The following is a 21,866-nucleotide window of genomic DNA, read 5'->3' on the forward strand; positions in this document are numbered from 1 at the left end:
ATCTTTGATGATGATAAGTAATATACGCATTAATATAAGTAATTCTAATAATATAATCAACTTAACTTATGAGCCAATGAGTTAAACTTACTCGAATTGAACTCAAGCTTGACAAATTTAATATTTGAACTCAAATTGTGGTTGAAGCTCGGCTCACAAATTTACGAACTCAACTTACCGAGTTATTAATAAGTTGAACTCGAGTTAGCTCACGAGCTAGCTTGGCTCATCTTTAACCTAAGTGAAGGTCAAGCTTAACTAAGAAGAAAAATGAAGGTGGTGGAAGTGGAACCGTGATGTTTATACTTGATAGTTATAAAGTGAGAAAAAATAGTATTTTTATTTTCCTAAAAAGAATTACTATAGACAACTGAAAATAACTATGAATACAAGCTGTAAGCTCTTCAATAATCACCATCGTCATAATATTCATCCTCATATGCCTCATCTCCATTTTCCTGATACATATTATCTTCATATTCTCCAGTCATGTCACCATCCTCAACTTCATCTTCTATTCCTACTGCATCATCATCCTTTAGTTTTCCCTCTAATTTGGATTCTTTATTTTCATCGTTGTCCAAAGATGGATCAAATCGTACTTTCTTGGGATTTTCTGTAGATACCTGTTGATCATAAGAGTTAAAGAAAAGTGAGTACCGAACACCAATAACGGATGAAAAAAAAAAAAGAAATTTTACTTAAAACTCAAATCATAGAGTAATGTGCGTTGAACACCATTTTTTTTTTCACCGTTCAAAACACAATTTTAATTTGGGTAATGTATACTAAACGGATCATGGCACCAAAATGCTCGGTTATATGAAGACTAGAGTCTGCGTATCAAAAACCAAGAACAGTTCAGGAAGAGAATTACAGGATCACCAAATAGCTTTTCTAAGCGATCATAATTGACTTTGGAGCTGAGCCTCTGCAGATGAAACAGTGTAAACAAAAATCATTACAGCATCCAAATAGTTAATTTCAAGAATATACTGTAAATTCAATTGATCAAGGACCTACAATAGTGTGAATAAGGAAACATATTAGGATATTCTCAGAAATTAATTAGCTTCCTAATTTTTCTTTACAGCTCTTATGAATTGATATTCCATCACTATTTATCTATATTCCATGCACTTATTCCAAAAGGGGTATAACAATGCTATGTATACGGGAACTTATTCAAAATAACCTAAGAGTTCCATTTTCTTTTCTTTTCTTTTTGTTTTTATTGGGTATGCTATAATAAAGAAATTTAACATTAGAAATACTAATGAACGAAGGCAAAATACAATCATTTGGGTCGACAATATAGATATGTCTAAACAAAAACTTTAGGGCATAAACAAAATATATATGCATATGTTTCAATGATTTTACCTTTGTTCTCAACATCTGCCGGGTGGCCTCTATAGCAGATTGAGCAGGACCAGAATTTTTGGCCTCTTGAGCTCGTTTTTGTCTCATTTCCTGGAATGTGCATAAAAGTAGATAAAGTGAGAGAAGGGCTAAGTTGGAACTTGGAAGCTAGAGTTGTGGCAACAAGTTTTGGAAGCGTATGGTTTTCAAATAAGTAGAAGACTAATTGAGTTCTTGGAATGTAAATTTGGAAAGAAATCAAAATTTCTAGCCTAGCATTGAAAATTGAAGCCAACACAAGATTCAATATCTCGGATCTATTAGCTCAAGTGAGTAAAATTTTCTGTTTTTCCTGTGAGTTTGGGCGTATTTTTTCTGGTTCTATTAATACCAGACCCGACAATCTTGTATTAATTAGTATATAAAATCTTAATATGCAAGTGGAGCACAAGATTAAAATCAAACTTTGTCTAACACTTGCATCCTTGTCAATACACACACAAGTGCACAACACAGAACCTCAATAGGAAAACAAAATGTTATATCAATATTAGAAACCAATCATTATATATTTGTGTATATTAATACTTGTTCCACATATTTTTTCAGCAAAATCAATTACCAAAATATTTAAACTTTTCCAGGGAAAATAATCAAACTTTTCGTAACAAAATAAACAAACTTTTGATTAACATAAAAAATCAGCCACCATTGTATTTCGATACTTTTATTCGTATTTTTATTATAAATGTAAATCAAGTTTGCTTATAAGTGGGAATCAAGCTAGATTCTATTATTTATGAAATTTGATTATATTGTTTATGAAGTTTGATTAGAGATGTGAAAATGTGATCATTCCATATTCCTATATATAGTCCAATATTAGTTGCTGATCGGTGGCCTTTTATGGTGTCCATAAAGCAAAATTGATTAATTTTTTTTTCTCAAATCTTACCTTTCTGGACTTTGCCACAGCATCAGCAGCCGATTTCGCAAATTCTCTTGCTGCTAGCTCCTCTTCGGAACAATTTGCCTCGGCAAATTTCTTAGCAGCAGCAGCAGCTGCTTCCTTAGCTGCTTGTTCCTATATATAAAAGAAGAGTTTATAATTTGATAAAATAAAAGGAACCCAAGGACAACTATAGCCAAAAGGCATCCACTTCAGAGTATTATCATGACAGAATGTGGAAGAAATATCAGAGAATTATATCGAGCGATTAAAACAGAAGATCAAATTGCATTGAAATTTCAGTACCTCAAGATATTCTCGATTCATATTTTCCCATATAATCTTCTTGTAATGTTTTTCCTCCTCATTGTGAAGGTAGCTATCAACCTAGGCAGCACACAATATTTTAGAAGAAGTAATTATCAGAACATTAAAAAGCAACATCAAAATACTACATATCACACACTTTCTTGAAAATATTTATGTTTTATGTTTAGTATAGGCTGAATATTCAAGCATCATGACTTCAGCAATTGTTTGCATAATGGGAAAAAATTGAACATCCTTTTTAAAATAAAAAAGAAAAAAAATCAATCACAGCTGTAAAAGCAGAGTAGCATGTTGCTAATTGCACAAAACCATTAGCGTTTGGAAGCAGGGACTGGGACAAAGACTGGGACTTAGTATTGTGTTTGTTAACCAGAGACTAGAACTAATTTAAGTCTCAGGACACAGTTTCAGTCCCTTCAATATCTCAAGAAGGTGGGGACAGAGGGAATTGAAATTAATGGGGACGGAGACTGAAACTTTAACAACATCTATTTTGAAAATTACCCTCATTCAACTTTTTAAATTCCAAATCTAACCCCACATTCTCTTTTCTAACAAAATATTGAGATATAACTCAGTCCTGTACACTTCACACTAAACACAATACATAGACTTAATTTAGTCTCTGTCTCCTAGTCTCAGTCTCTCAATCACAGTGTCTCTTCCAAACGCAGCCTTAGTGCTAAGCAATAGGCAACAAATAAAACTGGTTTATTAGTCACCTCTAGATCATCAATATCAGATAAACTTTCTGATTCATCATGAGTTTTAGTCTTCGTATCATCTTCATGTGATTCATCAAGGTTGCCATCTTGAGTGGCTGTGTGCTCATAGTTATCTCCTGAAAATATCCCAAGAAAATAAGCATTTAAATAATATCAAGCAAAGAATTACAGTAGCCTAGAAAGAGGTAAAAAGAAACAAGCACCCACCAACACTTTTTGGCTCTGAGGCATGTAATCCCTCTTTTTGGCTTCCATGTTCACCATTTGATGCTTTCACCATCTAATAAAAAGAAATATATATTAAAAAACAATAAATTGGATTTGTAGGTTGTACTAGCTGATTGCCCTTTGAAAATTGCATTTAGTAATCATGCTTTTGAGAAGATTTTATACTTATATATATATGCCTTGAGACAGGACACTTTTTTTTTAACAAAAGAATAAGGAATACTAGCAAAAGCTGCTCCTTGATCAGATTCTATGAAGACATTTTCTCGTAAATAAATTTGAAGCAGATAAATTGAAAACTGTATGGTGCTTCAAGTGGCTCAGAAGTCAGGAAACCCGTGTAATCTGTTGGCACCTTTTCAACTGGAATATTCAGTTACAACTAGAATACCTACTCTGGATGGAATATTCAGTGACAACTAGAATACCTGTGGATCTTATCACTTCTTGAAAGGCAGGTGTGTGCTGAGCTTTGAAATTTGGTACCAGCATGTATATGAAAATTTTGGTACTATAAAATTAAAAATGAAATGTATACTACCACAAGAGATACTTAAGGTGTACTCACATCATCTGTTCTATTGGCACTTTCCTCAGAATCTGATTTTGCCCTTCTCTCCCTCTCAGCACGCTGGAAAGCAGGAGGATCCAAGCCACCATCAAGTCCACCAGAGAGTTTATCAAACTGCCAAAATAAGTGGAACAGGCAACCATCAGCAAAGGTTAATAAAAGGCAAATTCCCATATAAGGTAGAGTTGACTCACATCCTTGTAACATGTTTCACACAGTCCAAGTGCAAAATAAGGCACAGCAGTACCCTTGTGCTCACATAGTAGATCTTCGGAAGTACATTTGTTCAATTCACCATTTGGTACCTTAATTGGCTGCTTTTCATGCTCTTTTGCCATTGTATGCAACTCCTCAATCTGTAAATTCGACAGATTAATGAAAATTTATATTTAATTCAAAATAGAAGTTGCCAGAAAAATGAAATGAAATAAATATTACAGATCACGACCTAAATGACACTATATAAATTAACATTAGTCTTAGATTTATTTCAAGGTACAATTATTTGAACAAAACTTATATATAGAAAAGATGGATAAATAGGAACATGCCTATTAAATCCAACTTTTTATTTACTAAATTTGTGTAATAATAACAAGCACTTAATTTTCATGCACCGTCACTGTAAAAGAGATTTACAACCAATCATGTATTGCTACATCAGCAAAAATAACTAATTTTCAAACTCACTACTTCAAAAGTCATTTAAATGTATGAATTAGATTGGATGGACATGTAAAACTCTTTACACTGTCAATGCATCAAAACTAAATTCTAATAACAAATGTGAAATTAATCAAGATGATAAATACCTTACACACGAACTAAGAGATCTTGCATTTAAGTCTTAGAAATAGCAAAACGTCTTTTTGCATATAAATGTGTTTTATTTCTATAAAAATTAGACCCAACCATTTGTTAAAATCACCATATCGAAAATCATTTATCCTAAATTTTTATAAATTGAACAGAAATAAGACTAAATCTAACAACATATATTCATGTATGTTTTAAACTTTTATATTACCAGCAATTTTGATCTATAAAGAATATATATTATATGATTTTAGACAGATGTGAAATTTTATAGACATGATCATATGTATAATTTTCTTATCCAATAGTAAGTTTTGTAAAAAATTACTTCAATAAAAGGTTATTCAACAGTGTAACATCCATTTAAGCCTACACCGATGTCATTGGATCCTAGCTCAGAGAATAACAGGGAATAAGAAACATACTGTCAAGCTAGCAGACTCTGTATTCTCAAACTCTACCAACCGCTTAGTCAAAGTTGCTTCACATATATGGACGATTCTTAGCTATGTTCAAAATAGCAAATCAAACAAAAAATTACATCAGTAGAGAATTAGTAAAGCTCAAGTAAGAACCACTGAAATTTAGAACTGTCATCGAAAATGAGGAAGAAAAATCCATAGGCAAGTGTATAACTAGTCTAAGCATAAGAATCTAGCCATTTGTTTTTGCTAAACTAAAGTGATAATGTTATAAAAAATAAAAATGCTTAAGTGATAATAAAAATCCAAGGAACAAAATTACGAATCTGAATCATAGCACCACTGGTTTGTATACATGAAGCCATCCAGCATTCAAGTTTTTTTTTGGAAAAATGAATAAAAATAAAAGGCACATTAATCACTTAACGGAAAGGAAAAAAAAATGCTATTTCCAAAGAAATTAAGAAAAAGTCAACCAATCCAAAGTAACTCATTGAAACATAAAAGTCTAATGCAAATGAAAGTAGTGCTCTAACAGGAACCATTAGCCAACAATATTCCACAACTTCATTGTGGATGAAACATTATAAAATTTAATAAAACACACATACAGAGAGAAGAGAAAGAAGGTACAACTAAACAGCAACTAAAACATCAAAGCTTAAAAAACAATTTTAACTAAGATAAATAAGTGATCAAATAAATAAGCAACTTCAAAAGTCAAGCATAAAGTCGTTTAGCCACCCTACACATTATAAATGCCCAAAAAAAAAACTCCGCACTGCTACAGTACAAGATCTTGAATAAAAGCAGAAATATTATTGGAGGAAAGAGAGAGAATCAGAGAAGTACAAGAACAGTGTGACCTGACTTCTGAGGAAAAGAAATCCTCTTCAAATAAAGAGTAGAGGAAATTGGGAAGAAAGAACAACCAAGAAAGCCTCAAGGAAAATAAAATGAAAACAAAATTGAAAGACCCTTTCCGTGACATAAAATTAAAAATCAATCACAAGGTAGAAAATGAAAACTTACAATGTCTGACTTAGAGCACTTAAAACCATTTGCAAGAGCAGACATATATAATGCTGCACCACATAATCCGCTTGGCTTTCTCCCTGTCTGTTTTTCAAACATTAGCAATATTACCACCAGCAGAAGAAGAAAGATTTCAGCGCCAAAGGAACAGATATGAATACCTCGAAAATAAATAAATAAATAAATAAAATCAGGAAAAGGCCAGTTCACCATCAAGTTACCTGCATCCAGTCACGTTTCATGCTAGCAATAATACTCAGCGCAGTTTCAGAGACAACCAAGTTCCTTTCCTTTAACAAATCTGCATGCAACTCAATATAGTTACGTTTACTTGTTCCAAAAATAATTAGGACAGAAATTAAAAGAGTATTTTAAACCAAATCCAATACATCTTTGAGATATTCTCATCTACTCTACAGTCTGTACATACACACTTCTACCAGTGTATACAATTCACAGTAATAAAAGTGGTTTATTAGAAAAAGGGTTAATAAATAACTTTCCCTTTGATTTTTATTTCTTATACAACACTAAAATAGATTGACAATTATGTCATTCAGTAAAAAATAAAAGTTTATATTGGCCAAAACACTGGCCATAGAATAGTCTAAGAAGAATAATTATAAAAGATGAAAAGGAACAAGATTTTACCACCCATTTATGGTACTATATATTATGCAGTAGAAAGCCAACAAAGAAGTAGTGTCAATACAGTAAGGATGAGAATACCATATTGGATGAATGGATCCCCCAAATTGAAAGGATTAGAAATGAATGAATTAGAGATGATAAAATTAGGGTAACAACTATCCTATAAAAGTTGGAAAATCTCTCCTTAAAAACAGTTTCGGCATGGATGGAGAAAGATTATAGAAGCCCATGAATGAAAAAATGATAGAGGATAGCCCAATAACTAAAGGTTGATAAAGGACTATCAGCAAAACTATTAAAAAAGAATTTCAAATTCAAACTATAGAAATGATTTACAAAAAGACACTGATATCATCTTATCCATGTAGCCAACCCTACCAAATGAGACAAGACTTAGTTGTTTAGTCCTTCCACACTGCTCCTGTCCCTTTTAGTTTGAATGTCAATACTGAACAATCTTTAAAGATGAATTCTTTGGCATACAACAATGTTGCAGCACTGGCAAGTATTAAGGATGTCTATCCTCTTTCTTAAGTTACAGGTAAAAAAAAAAAAAAAACACTCCCGTCCTCAATTGCGAAAAATTTGCAATATTAATCTGCTTCAGATAACCTACATCGTGAAATTTAATGAGATAATACTATGCACTCTACATTTCATTGATCTAAAGTGATACTTACTATTTGTGTATTTATAAATAAAAAGACTGGGATCAACAGGCTTCTGAACAATTGGGTGCTCTTCGAGCCTTAATACTTTACACAGCTGTAAAAAAACTGCACCTAGAACATAACTGCATCACAGTCATTAACAACAACAATATTCAGAGACACATTAAGATAAATCAAGAATAAAAAAGTAAGGGTAAAAATATAAAGGCAATGCCAGACACATCCAATGGGAAAAAGAGATATACTCACACATTTATCCTTAAATAATTTGAAAAATCAATGAGAAGGTATGGCTTATTATTTTCCCTGAAAGAAGAAACATAGTTTCAGCATAAATTTAAAATATTACAAGAATGTGGATATGATAAGATTAGACTCATTAACACCATGATAAGGGAACACAAAAAAGAATGGCACTAAACTAAAATCATGTTGCACCAGAACCATAGTCACAAAGTACTATAGGCATGTGTAAGTCATGAACCTATGATTTGACTAAAACCACATGCTTGGATGAGCGAATAGTAGGGATAATAACATAGTGTTTTTTTTTTTTTTGGGGCAATAAATATCATTAGAGATATTAGCATGCTACTTAGCTTAAAGCAATAGCATACGAGAGATAACTTACCGGAATGCAATATAAAGACAAGCAGCCTGCACTTGCTCTGATTTACGTCCCCGGGTAAAATTCCGCTCAAGTGCTATCTTCACTAGGCATACACAAGGATTCAATAATAAAAATTTTCGACCAAAGAAAATTAAACAGAAAGAAAATTTCGAATGGATGAGGAATGATAGAAATTAAGTCTAATATCAATTAAGTTAAAAAAAGCTACATACTCTATAAAAGGCCACAGCTTGCACGGTCATGTTATCATCGTTCACTCCAAGGCCATAACTTAAGTATTTGATCTCCTCAAAAGCTACAATCAAGAAAAAAATGCATTTAAGAAGACAAGACGTAAATGGTAACTAATTTTATTATCTTTAAACATAATCATTAGAAAAAAAAAAAACATTCAAACTTCTTTAGACATGTTCTCTATAAAATGTTCATCACATGCTGACACTATCATCAGCAGTGGCTGATGGAAGGATGGTACTATAGATGTTACATTTCGTGTCTCAGCATAAATGTGATTGCACCACAAACTTAGAGAAGATAAATAGAAAAAAAAAGTTTAAATAAAATGTGAATACAAGTAATAGGACCTGAAAGAACTAAAGTTACAATAATGACAAGATTTGATAGTGAAAAATCTGTAGCAAAAGAAATACCTCTATCTATAGTCCTTTGACGTGAGGCAGAGAATTCGCTTTGAATTGTTCTGACATAATGGCCAGATAATTGGCTCTATGTGGAGCAACAAAATAAAGAACCATATGAGGGAACAATGAAAGATATCAATACATAAACAATTGTGTAAAGAAAAAAACAAATAAATAAAACACAAGTTATATTTCAAATTTTGAAACACATTTAGTGAGTGTTTCTCATGTGACAGCCTAAAATCTTCAGTTCAAATGTAAGATATACCCATGATTATTTGAAATATTGTTGATTAAGAGAAGAACATAATGTGCTACAATAATCTCATTTCCATACCCATTTCTCCTTCGGCACTTTGAGTCACACTATATCATCAAAATCACCACAAAGGGAAAAAAAGAACTAGGAAATTTCTCTCATAGCATTCCTTTTTTTCACACGGTATTAATGCCTACTATGAATTTCAATTGCTGCACAGTATCTGTTCTACTACCCATCTTGTTTCGACATTAAAAAATACCAAGCCTTTGGCACTCGTGTTACAATTAAATGTGATGTCTTATAATAAAGATCTCATACTATAGTTTGAATATTTAATGACAGTGAAAGAAGAGGCAAACTTTCAGATTGCCCTTATAACAGCACAATAAGTATTAAAGAAAGAATGTAACTTTTCGAGTTATTCCATCCCCTAGTCCTCCCAGTTGCCCAACAGTAAAATACAGCAGAAAAAAACAACAGAATAAGAAAGAAATAAACAGCCAAATTTTAGGAAAAGAAATATTAAAATAGATACCGGGGGTGATAAACATCAAAGCAATGGGTATAGTTAAGATTCAATTTCATTAATCCCCCTAGAAACCACTAAAATAATCCTTGCCTTACCTGTCCAGATGAATTTTTCACAAATGTGGCCTCTTCAGAAAAAAGATAATCTTGCAACACCTTACCACATGTGCCACAACATCTGATAATAATAACCACACAGGTCAAAAATAACAACTATAAAAAAATAAAATAAAAATAAAATTTAGTTCTAAATTAAATAAATAAGTTAATGAAAATCTTGCAGTGTACAATACTCACAAAGAACCATAATCAGTTCTCAACGCACTAACATTTTGGACACAGTGATCACAATACACCATTATTTGTCCTGTCCTTTTATTTCTTTTTCTGGTTAAGTAGAGCTCTTTGCCACACTTCTTTACCAATAAGATCAAAACAAATATAAATCTGCAAAATCAGTGATGGAAATATTTTAATCAGTAACTTTAAAAGGAGGCATAAACTGATGAAAGAACCCACCAAAAAACAAACAACAGTAAAAGAGAATCCAACAGTTTGAGCTTATTGGTTACTGTCTCAAGTACAAATATAGACATGGAGCTACACATGGTAGCAAGGAAACAGAGACAGATAGAGACACCGGGGGACTAAAATACAGTCTCAATGTGCATATTCAAAACCAAGGACACTAGTTGTCTCCGTTGTCCTTCATTCCAAACAGAACAAAACTGGTTTGAGTACAAAGAGGGGAAAAGGATAACCATCTAACAGCCTATGCTACATACATAAGGGTACGGTACCAGCCTATGCTAAATACAAGAAAATCACAATTTCCATTCTATGAAAAAGAACCTCACATGATAATTGAGGACACACACTAACTTCCCAACATTGCATCTAAGAATAAGAAAATACAAGCCTTGAGATATTGTTCAGTGCAAATATGCAGCAAACATTCAAGAACAATAAGCAAAAAAACTCTAACAGCCACTAAAATCAGGCTGATATCAACGTAACAGGGTCAAACTGCACTAGAGACATGAACAACAAACAAGAACCAGTGAATCACTCATCACATCACATCACATCACATAATACTGTCAAGATAAAAATATTAAAAAAGTAAAATAAAAGAGCTAACAGCTGAGCAATTGTACTGACCGAGAAAAGAAGAAGGAGTTTCCCGAAGCGGTTACCGGAGAAGAAGGCGGTAGCTATGGACGGTGGGGTTGTGAAGATGTGGCGGAGATGGTGTGGGATGCGGTAGTTTTTTGGGAGTGGCCGAGTGGGGGGTTAGGGGGTCTGTCCGAGAGAAAATAGGATTTGGGTAATTATTTATATATATACACACTTTTTTTTTTTCATAACAAAACCTTATCTATTTTAAGAAAGCAATTTGTTGGTTTTAAAGAATAAAGTAATTTTCCAATTAAAAATATTTCTTATTTTCTATCCGAATACAACACTGTTTTTTTATAATAAAAAATTAAAAAAGCAAATTTTTTGAAAAGAAAAAAAGACCAACCCAAATTCATCCTTAATTTTTTAATTCAAATATTTAGAATATACTTGATAGTCAACAATATAAGATTTAAAGATTATTCAAAATTAGATTGAGCATATCTTAAGAAACAAGCATGGATTATATTAACTATTTTTTAAAAAAAAAATTTATATATATTAAAAGTAGTCGTCAATTAACCAGGTCAAAAATTATTTTATTCTCCTCACACATGTAAATACTTAATGACACGATTTTAAAAATTGAAAAATAATTTTAATTTTCAATTAAAATTGTGGACTTATTTGGGTGAATTTTTAAAAAAAGATATTTTTTAGTTATTTTTTTAAAAAAATCTTATAAAAAAGTAAAAGTAATTTTATGTTTAGATATCTCATACAAAAAGATCTTTTTATTTATCAATTATATTTGAATATAACAATATAAAAATACTTTTTTATTTATTTATTACATGAAAAATATTTTTTTTAAGAAAAAATTTTTTTAAAAAAAGGTGTAAATTATAGCTTATTAAAAAAGATCTTTTTTTAAAATTTTTCTAATGCTTTAACTTTTATTACTAAAAATTTGTCAAACACGCTAAAAAATAAAAAAAATTTATTAAAAAAGATTTTTTTATTAAAATAATAACGCCTAAACAAGTACTAAAAAGATAAAAAATATATTTAACCTTAGAAATTATTTTGCCTAGCAAAATAAAAATTAACCCGATATGGTCATTAAAATTTGTTGGGATATGCAAAAAGTTCCTTGGTAAGTGGTAACTAATATGGATATTACTCGGGTAACATTTACTTTTAAAGAGTAAGAAATTCCCCTCGTTTTTTTCCGCGCCTATTTCTGAAAATTGGACCGGTCATCAAACCTCTTTAATTACTGGTTTACTGATTTATTAGTCTAACCGATCCAACCAGTAATTCAACCAAAAAAATCATTTTACAATAAAATAATAAATAAATTATAAAAGACCAAAGATGAGGATACTCCAAGAACTTCTACTAGATACAACATCATTCAACATTATCACAACATTTTCACACACAAATGCAAAGTCTTAATGAACAACCACAGCAAGTAACTTGGAAAGAAAACCTAAACACAGAACAATCACAAGCATACACAACATGTGAATATTATTATAGCAAATATAATAACAAAATAGCTCTTCTAATGCGTCTCCGAAAATATCCCAAATAAAAGAAACTACATAATCTGATCCACTTGATTCAAAAACTTACATATATTAGAAAAATTAAGAATCAACTAAAAGAAAAAGAAGAGGAAGGCCTGGTTGATTTGATTCAATTGCCTGAGATGAAGAATCAAATAGGGTTGAGAAGCTGAGAGTTTAAATGTTAAACCTCAATATTCAAATAACGTGAGTCCATTATTGTTATTATTACACCCTTCTAATGTCACAAACTCAATATATATGATAGTCCGTTTTGACACTTGTGTATTCACAACTTGGCCTCATCATTCTGATTCATTCCTTAAATATAAGAAAAAGTCCCAATAAGCTTTCGTTACAATTTTATCCAGAGAGTAAAGAGTTGGGGTTTTGTTTCGGAGTTCATGCCGATGATGATGATGAGAGGGATGAATCTGTGAATCAGTAACATAGGCAGTGCAAATTTTAACAAAGCTCATCACAATGATTAACAACAAAAAGCACTGAAAGAATCAGTAATATAGGCAGTGCAAATTTTAACAAAGCTCATCACAATGATTAACAACAACAAAAGGCACTGAAGGAACAGTGAATCAGTAACATAGGCAGTGCAAATTTAAAATTTAAAAGTTATCAATTTAAAATTTATCATCAAATACAATCCGTGAGCAAAGCCAATCAATCAAGCATTGACAGAGCATTCTGTTCTGATTCTGTGACTAGGAAGCAACAAATTCAGCAACAAATTCAAGTTACAGCAACAAATTTTTAACAAATTAAATCACAACCACCTAGCAATTTAGCAAATTAAAACAACAGCAACCCAGCAATTTAGCAAATTATCAACTTAACAAGTTCAAGAACAGAAAATCACAACAAAAACAAAAAAAAAATTAAAAGTAACAGAAGAACAACAAAACAACAACACAAGAACAATTAGCAAATTAACAAGTTCACAATTACAGTTAAAATTTACCAGAAGAACACTAATGCAAGTGGAATCATCACGCTAATATGTTTTCTGCAAAGATGCTATTTGTGCAGCTAAAATTTCCTAATTACTAAGATCCAATTATTCTAATTTCACATGCAATCAACTTACTAAGTTTTTTAAAGCTAGAAATTATAAAACCAACCAGAAATATAGTTAAAGCATTTCATCAAACATGTTGAGTGCAGTAAAATTAAAACGAAATAAGAGAATTCAAAGCTTAATATCAATGTGATAGAGAAGAGAACATAACTATTGTAACTTTAATTCAGCCTATGAAAATATCCAAACCGCTACCAAATTAAATAGTTACTTATTGTAATAGAAATCAGAAGTTGCAGAGTTTGAAGCAAAGTATTGGTGTTGTGTGAGTGTATTGTCTAGTGGCGGGTTTAGGGAACTCACGGCGGCGACAAAAGAGAGCAGTTCGACGGCTAGGTGGGCGCGCGGGTTGGTCGCGGTGTTTGAAGCAGAGAAACGTGGTTTCCGAGCTCGAGGAAGCAGCCGCGATCGGTGACAGCGAACAGGGGTTGAAGACTTGGAGCACGAGGGAAGCTAGATAGACGGACGGATGGCGAACTTTGAGTGCGACGGAGGGCGGCAGTATGCCACTCCCTGCGGCGGTGGTGTAGGCTTACAGTGCTAGGGTTTTTTGTCTGGGTTTGTGTGATTTCTTTCTGAATGAAAGAAAGAAAAGGAGGAAGGGAGAAAGAAACGGAGGAGCTTCCGTTTTTGTGTAAACCGGCCAGGTTCTGGTTCGGTCCGACCGTCAAATTCTCGTCCGATTCAATTGTTTTTACCGGTTTTTTACTAGCGGTTTTACATATTTGACCGGACTGTTATTATTGTCGGTTCGCGGTTGAACCGATCCGACCAGCCGGTTCGGTCCGGTTTTTAGAAACATGATCTACCCTTTCACAGGCCAACAGAGAATCGCAGTTCAACTGCTACTGATTCGAATTCTTTCGGAGGTTCACACTCCGACGATGATGGGAATATGGTTTATCGTCCCTGCGGTGGTAACTTCATTCTGTGCGGTGATTTTGGGACTTGGTCTCCGCGCGGTGAGCGGGAGGAGGAGCAGGAAGAGAGCAGTTGGGTTCTTTCATCCGTACACCAACGACGGCGGCGGCGGTGAGAGGGTTCTATGGTGCGCAGTTAGAGCCATCCAAGATGAGAGCCCTGACCTTGACTGCCTTGTCTATACCGGAGATCACGATGCCACGCCGCAGAGCTTGGCGGCTCGAGCCGTCGACCTCTTCGGCGTCACGCTTCTCTCCCCCGTAAAGGTTTTCTCTAAGAACTTCCTCTTGCCGCTTCTGCCATTACTTTTGTTTTTTCATTGTTTGTTTGGTTCTGAGTTTTATTTTGGATAGAACCTTTTGAAGCTTTTTAATTCATCATTCGTTCACATTGCACATTGTAAGTGTAGCAGAATTTATATTTTACATTGTAATTGCGCGATTTTGACCGTGTCAAGCATTACCTAGGTGGCAACTAGTTTTATAATGAGAAGAGGAGATAGATACTGAATTTCTGAGGATGGAATCTGTTAGAACATTCTGACATTTTATGTTGTGAGAGGCAAGCAACATTGGTTTTTCTTTTTTTAGGGATTTTTGTTTGTATTATGCACTGTAGTGCTTGATTATGGCTATGTCTGCATTTACCTTAACGGCAAGAAGTTTTTTTCTAGTGCCAAATTGCAATAATGAGTTGAGGATAGATACTGCAAATGGAATCCATTAGAGCATTAGTTTAGAGCCGAGCCAGTAACTCAGCTAGCATTTGTAGTTTTGTTGTTTGGTTGTTGGTTTGCTTGTGTATTTTTATACTTATTATATCATAATGCAAATGAAAATGAGTTGTATGTAAACTAGACAACAAACTTAATTGATCACTCTATGATTTTAGAGAATCTCTAGTTTTGTGGACTAGATTCAGCTGAGCATTGACGTTGATCAATCTGTGATCATATAAGAATTTAATCTAAGATTAAAGAATAAAAGAGTGGTTTTATATTAACCAAAGGGAAATGTTTATTTGCCAAGAGTTAATATTGCATAAGGACCTTGATTTAACCTATTGATGATTTATCCCTTTTTCTATGGATCAAATATGACTGTGAAAAACACCAGGAATTTGTGGCCCAGGGTTTAGATACAGCTTTAGATAGAAAAGGAAATTATCGAAATGTATTGTATGTGGGATAGTGGTTGGTGTGGGAGGGTTCCCCATTCTTGGATTAAATCCAATATATATAGTGGAAAAGAAACAATAGAAAATTTTCTTCTTGGTACAATTTTGGGGTGGGAGATGTATTCTGAATGTACTTAACAGCTGAAATAAGTTATTGAGTCACCTTTGAGTGCATATGGTTTAGAACTGACTAGACCCTTGCTAGGCATAAACCTTTGATTCTTCTCGAGCAGCTATCCCCACTTGACGTGAAGTTAGCCAAGGAAAAGAGGTGAAGCAATAAATTAATTTCTCACAAGAATTATTTGACATTTTCCTATGGTACAAAATAAATTCGAGATTATTTGCTAATATGTTGGCTATTGTTACTTAAAGTGGTAAATAGCACTTTTTTGGAACATATTCTGCAATAATGCAATTGATTTCATGAAAAGCTTAGTAAACCTGTGTCTTGTTATCTTAATTCTCAGGTGGTTTACTTGTACAAGAGAAAGTGGATTGAAGAAACCACTTATCCACACTTTACCATGATTGGTCAAAGTCTTGGTTCTATGTATCTTGCTTGGGAAGCATTGTGCAAGTTTCCTCCTTTATATTATTTTGACACAAGTGGATATGCATTTACATATCCACTTGCAAGGTTGTTTGGATGTAAAGTTATTTGCTACACACACTACCCAACTATCAGTACAGATATGCTTTCTCGTGTTAGTCAGCGCCGCTCTATGTATAATAATGATGCCTCAATTGCAAAAGGGTTTGATATTTTATTTTGGATTTTGCATATTTGTTTTCTTCTCCTGTTCTGAGTTATACTTCATGATTTTTTTTTTCTCATTCTCTTGTCTGTACTTGGAAAATGATGATATTCATCCTGTGTTAGTATTTCCAAAATTTGTATATGAAAGGAGTTTCTCTAATAAAACTTGCACAGAATTCTCTTGATTTGTATTCTTTGGGCATATGGCTGTTGAAAGCTGAAATTGTGCGGAAATTTAATTTTTCTTCTGGTCGATTCCTTTTTCACATTTCCCTTTCTCTTCAATTCATGCATGCTTGTATTTTTTAATATGCACCAAATACATAGAATTTTTAACAGCTTATGGGATTTAGAAACCTAATGGTTGATCTTTTATGGTTTCTCTGAAAACTACTTACATGGTAATTTCTCAGATTTCTGTTATTGATTTTTAACCTTTGATAAGAGTAAAATTGCAGCACTTTATGTCACATTTACCTGTTGCTGATCTAAGGAATACAACAACAATTTTCTGGCAGTGTTTGGCTTTCCCGGTGCAAAATGATCTATTATACCTTCTTCAGCTGGTTGTATGGGATTGTAGGATCTTGTACACACCTAGCTATGGTCAATTCATCTTGGACCAAATCCCATATTGAAAAGCTTTGGGGTATTCCACATCGTATTAAACGAGTTTACCCTCCTTGTGATACTTCAGGGCTCCAGGTTTGAAATCTGTTCTTTATTGGCTTGAAATATGTTGCTATAAAGTGAAGTCTATTTCTCCCATGCCGCTTTTGCTTGCTGGACTGAATTATGTATTGCATGTTGCTTTACAATAATTGAAGGCTCTCATGGTTCTTTTTCTTCTTTTTTTTTCCCTTCTTCTTGTGTTCCCCTTTATTAAACTTGAATTTAATCTCAGCACTATCTACATTCAATGGGACTGAGTTACTATAAGCACTGGCAATTGCTATTAAGCCAGCTGAATCATAATTGTCACATGAGGGCAATCTACAAACATTTCTGATCAGATCCTTGGGTTTATTGTTAGAATAAAAATTTTTCTTAAGAGGTGGATTTAGTAGTTTTATCTTACAAATTGATATGCCGTAGTATGTTAGGACACCTGTTTCTAAACAGTTTTATACTAGGAAGAATAAGAGCAGGATGGGTCCAATCAGTTTCTTAAATTTATTTATTTATTTAATCAGTTTTTTGATAATGGAAGAATATCATTATGACAGAAAGAAGAATAATAGGAAGGTGGAGAGTAAGACTTAAGAGATCCTCCATATAAGAGCAAAAAACTATCAAAAAAGGAGCTATGTATGTAGCATATTTTTCCAATTTCGTAAGCCTTCTGCCAAGTAGATGATCCTATCCCGTAAAACATGCTTGTTTGAAAATCTGTCATCGAATTTGAATGAATTGTGCTCCAGCCAAATACTCCAAACCAGCAAATCTAGTCAAGAGAAACTGATACAAGGTTTTAGGACACGCCCACACTCACCAAAGTACCAAACGAAGTATTCAATAAACAATAGCCACAAGACAATGTAACAATAGATGTGAAATTGATTCTGACTTGGCCCCTCACATAACACACACATCAAGGGATACAGCTTTGTGTAGCCTTCGAACCCTCGATATGTCATTGATTCATTGGTATTAACTATGTTGAGCACAACTGTCCATGTAAAAGATTTGACTTTAGAGAGGTTTGGAATTCCGAATATGGTTTATCAAGGTGGACTACAAGCAAAACATATAAGATGGACTACAAGCCAAACCTTTTATCAGGTTAGAAGATAAAAGAGCATTATCAATGAGATCCCAAATACCATGAAGGTTTAGCTCATGAAAGAAGTCCCAAGAAAAGGAAGAATCTTGTACAGTACATATAGGTGAGTTATGCAAGGAAGATAGACAATACAGAAGAGGAAGGGCTAAATTAAGAGAGTTGTCTCCTACCTACTGGTCTTCCCACAAGTTAAAACGGGAATTGTTACCTACCTTCAAAGAAAGGAAGGGCTTAAAGTAGTGTAACCTTGAGAAATGAATTTCCAAGCGCTAAAATAAGTAGCACGGATAGCAATATTAGGGTGCATTTGGTTTGTGTTTTTATTTTCTGTTTTCATTTTCAGTGTTTTCTATTTTCTGGATTTTGTGAAGGAAAAAGTGAAAATAGGAGGTGAAAACAGAAAACGGGATTTTATTGTTTTCACTTTTTCCTTCACAAAATCCAGAAAATAGAAAACACTGAAAATGAAAACAGAAAATGAAAACGCAAACCAAACGCATCCTTAAAGAAGGAAACAAATGGGATTTGGGGTAAAAGGGGAAGTGGTTTAGGTCATTTGGTGAGTCTCAGGGAGATAAAGGAGCTCTCAGCATTTACAAGTTAATCGTATGATTCTAGGATTCCTGTAACACATTGTTCAAGAACTCTCTCAATAATACAATGATTTTTCTTCCATTTTCTCTAATTTTCCAACCGTTTCTATCTCTCAACTAACATATTATACATATATGAGCTTTGCCTACTGTGGTAATCAATGATGGATTCTAACAGCTCAGCAATATGGCAGGTTCTTCCATTGGAAAGACCAGCTGAAATTCCTGTGATAATATCAGTTGCACAATTTCGACCAGAGAAGGTGGGCATACTCCTATCAATTTTGTGAACAGGAGGTACAGCAGCTTTTGATTGGTTCATTGGGTTGTTGTTGATTACACCAAGTTTACATGTTTCTTTTCATTCTAGGCTCATGGTCTCCAACTTGAAGCCTTTTCAGTTGCTGTTAAGAGATTAGATTTTAGCTTGCCTAAACCTAGACTACAGTTTGTGGGTAGCTGTAGAAATAAATCAGACGAGGAAAGGCTTCAAGTGTTGAAAGACAAGGCGATTGAGCTAAATGTGAATGAGCAAGTAGAATTTCACAAGAATATAACATATAGGTCAGTACAATTGGATTCACAAGTTTTTCCTAGTTACTTTTCCAGTTTCCCATACATCTCCTAAAAATGTGCTTTCTCTGTATAATAAACACTTCTGTATAATGCATGTGAATGCTTTCAGTTTGCCTTTCGAGTTCTAATCAGAAATTTGTCATTTGGTCTTCTTTTACCATAGTATTTTGGTAGTCAAATTATTATATCATGTTAAAGAACTCTAGTGGGACATAAAAGAACTCTTTGATCCTAGAGGAAACCACTATTTTGGCTCCCAAAAGATTTAGTTTCCGATAAAATGGTCCCCGAAAGAAAGAAATGACCTCCTGATCCCCAAAGATTAATTCACAAAATTTGTTAGACGGAGTTAATCTTTAGGGGACAATTAATTTAATTCTCTGGGGGTCATTTTACTGGAAAATATTTTGGGCGGCAAAATAGTAGTTTGTACATATAAACCAGTGTTGTTTATGCATCATTTCTGGAATTTAATTTAGATGGTGTTTCCTTGAGGTTGCTGTCTTGTCATTAGTTATCTTGGGGAAATAGTAGTGAATAGTGTTGTCATAAATAATTTTGATGAGAAATGGATGTTTTTGAACCCAATTGGATTATTCATCCTGAATATTCTGGCATGTAGGTTGGAATACGAAGACAATAAGAGTTACTTTAGCTAGTTTTAAGCATATTTCACAATTTCAGAGGAAATCATTTCCCCCGTTTGTCAGGGATTAGTCCAATGAGATTATATTTGAACTCCAAGTTGGTTTGAATTATTGAACTATTATACCATTACTCTTGCCTCAACATGAAAGGCTTGCACCTTCATACCCTATATACTCAGCACGCAAAAGTGGATCTTACTTAGAATTTGTGCCATATTTGAGACGTTCTGTTGATCATATCTTCATCTACCAAAGACATACATAGCATAGATCGCAGTTATTTTGGAGCTATTTATCAAGGTCAAACTGTTAACAAGTTGCTGGAATTCAAAATTGGTATTTGATTTATTCAACTTATTGCTTTACTTGAACGACTTATGGTGGGGTATAGTTCCTCTAAGTTGCAGCTATTCAATTAAAGACTAAAGATCAATAGTGAATAAGGCAGGTTGCTGACTTGTCAATATTTTAGTCATGGATTTGGGAATTCGACTGGAAAATGAAGCAGCCTAATTAGTCATAAATAATACATGTATAAGAACGTTCAATGACTTAGATTAATATTTGGGATTTGGATATATTAAGAATGTTTCTAGACCAAATTAAATGATCATTATTATCACCTCATTTTTACGTAGTTAATTGGTTGTTCGAGTTTGTGCTTGTAGAAACCTTAATTTTCAATGCTATTATTGGCAAAACCTGCAGAGATTTGGTGGGACTTTTAGGGGCCGCTGTTGCTGGCATCCACTCCATGACAGATGAGCATTTTGGCATCAGTGTTGTAGAATATATGGCTGCTGGCGCCATTCCAATTGGTGGGTGTTTTATGCAATTTTACCTTTCGGTAAATACTTCAGCATACTTTTCCCTATTTGGGTGTGTTAAGATGTATTAATTATTCTTGTAATGTTTGCATGTTAGCTCATAATTCTGCTGGGCCGAAAATGGACATTGTATTAGATGAAGATGGAGAACAAACAGGATTTCTTGCCTGCACTGTTGAGGAATATGCTGATGCCATTTTGAGAGTTACAAGGATGCCAGAGTCAGAGAGACTTAAGATGGCTGCAGCTGCAAGGAGACGAGCAACGAGGTTTTCTGAGCAAAGGTTTTACGACGACTTCAAAGATGCCATACGGCCAATACTTTGTCATACATCTAGATGATGGCTTGGGCGCTTGGCCTAATGGTCTGCGTCAGTGTAACTTAACATAGTGAGTTCCTAGACTCTTCTCTGGAGCTTGTTTTAGGAATCCAGGAAACTTAGCTACAAATACAGTAATTTTGTTACAGAACATTTTTGTTTTCATCACCTTTTAAAAAGATGTAACAGTATGCTGACTTACAGATTGATGAATAGTTTTTACTTGTATAGAAGACAGTTGAAATTTGGATTCTGCTGTCTACATTTTTGTTTTGTGCATCATTGTGACTTTACTTTCACTTTTATTATTTATTTATTTATTTTATTTTAGTTTGATTTTTTTTTTTTGTGCGTGGTCTACAAGTATTCTTGGATGTGAATTGATCTTGAATCGAATTGATGGACTCCGTTATTAATGTGATTGTGTCTAACTAGTAACTACGGGTCGTTATACTTTGTCACAAAATGAGGAAGACAGATATATAACAGTAGTGCTTGCACAGTCGATAAACACATATATAAAATGACACCGTAAAAGTACAAGAGCTCTTCTTAAATTTTTATGTTTAACTTTTGACAATAGATTTTATCTATCGTTAAACTAATAGGTGATAAAAGGTAATTGCAATACACATATCCAATACAACTTTTGTTG

General features: G+C 33.4%; 2 protein-coding genes across 5 annotated transcripts; one reads left to right on the plus strand and one right to left on the minus strand.

Annotated features, from left to right (window-relative positions):
- Positions 1-116: 116 nt before the first annotated feature.
- Positions 117-13,947, minus strand: LOC107471906 (uncharacterized). 4 transcript variants are annotated; one of them, XM_052255399.1, is made up of 20 exons: positions 13,912-13,947; positions 10,120-10,269; positions 9,919-10,000; positions 9,042-9,117; positions 8,604-8,686; positions 8,392-8,468; positions 8,010-8,066; positions 7,770-7,882; positions 6,660-6,739; positions 6,436-6,522; positions 5,407-5,487; positions 4,360-4,521; positions 4,163-4,279; positions 3,574-3,646; positions 3,364-3,482; positions 2,618-2,698; positions 2,318-2,446; positions 1,384-1,473; positions 878-931; positions 117-626 (listed from the first exon to the last, which is right to left on the minus strand). In XM_052255399.1, the coding sequence occupies exons 2-20, from the start codon at positions 10,179-10,181 to the stop codon at positions 405-407; spliced, it is 1,845 nt and encodes a 614-aa protein (XP_052111359.1). In that variant the 5' UTR covers positions 10,182-10,269; positions 13,912-13,947; the 3' UTR covers positions 117-404. The 4 variants fall into 4 exon arrangements, with proteins under 4 accessions (XP_052111359.1, XP_052111358.1, XP_052111360.1 ...); XM_052255398.1 differs by lacking the exon at positions 13,912-13,947 and adding an exon at positions 10,984-11,200; XM_052255400.1 differs by lacking the exon at positions 13,912-13,947 and having other exon boundaries at positions 10,152-10,274.
- Positions 13,948-14,421: 474 nt separating this feature from the next.
- Positions 14,422-21,439, plus strand: LOC107472014 (GDP-Man:Man(3)GlcNAc(2)-PP-Dol alpha-1,2-mannosyltransferase). The gene is made up of 7 exons (XM_016091587.3): positions 14,422-14,795; positions 16,176-16,462; positions 16,984-17,170; positions 19,036-19,104; positions 19,212-19,405; positions 20,773-20,882; positions 20,989-21,439. Exons 1-7 carry the CDS (start codon positions 14,493-14,495, stop codon positions 21,231-21,233), a joined length of 1,395 nt encoding a protein of 464 aa, XP_015947073.3. The 5' UTR covers positions 14,422-14,492; the 3' UTR covers positions 21,234-21,439.
- Positions 21,440-21,866: the final 427 nt, after the last annotated feature.

Source organism: Arachis duranensis, chromosome 10, assembly GCF_000817695.3.
Source record: "Arachis duranensis cultivar V14167 chromosome 10, aradu.V14167.gnm2.J7QH, whole genome shotgun sequence".
Classification (NCBI taxonomy): domain Eukaryota; kingdom Viridiplantae; phylum Streptophyta; class Magnoliopsida; order Fabales; family Fabaceae; genus Arachis; species Arachis duranensis.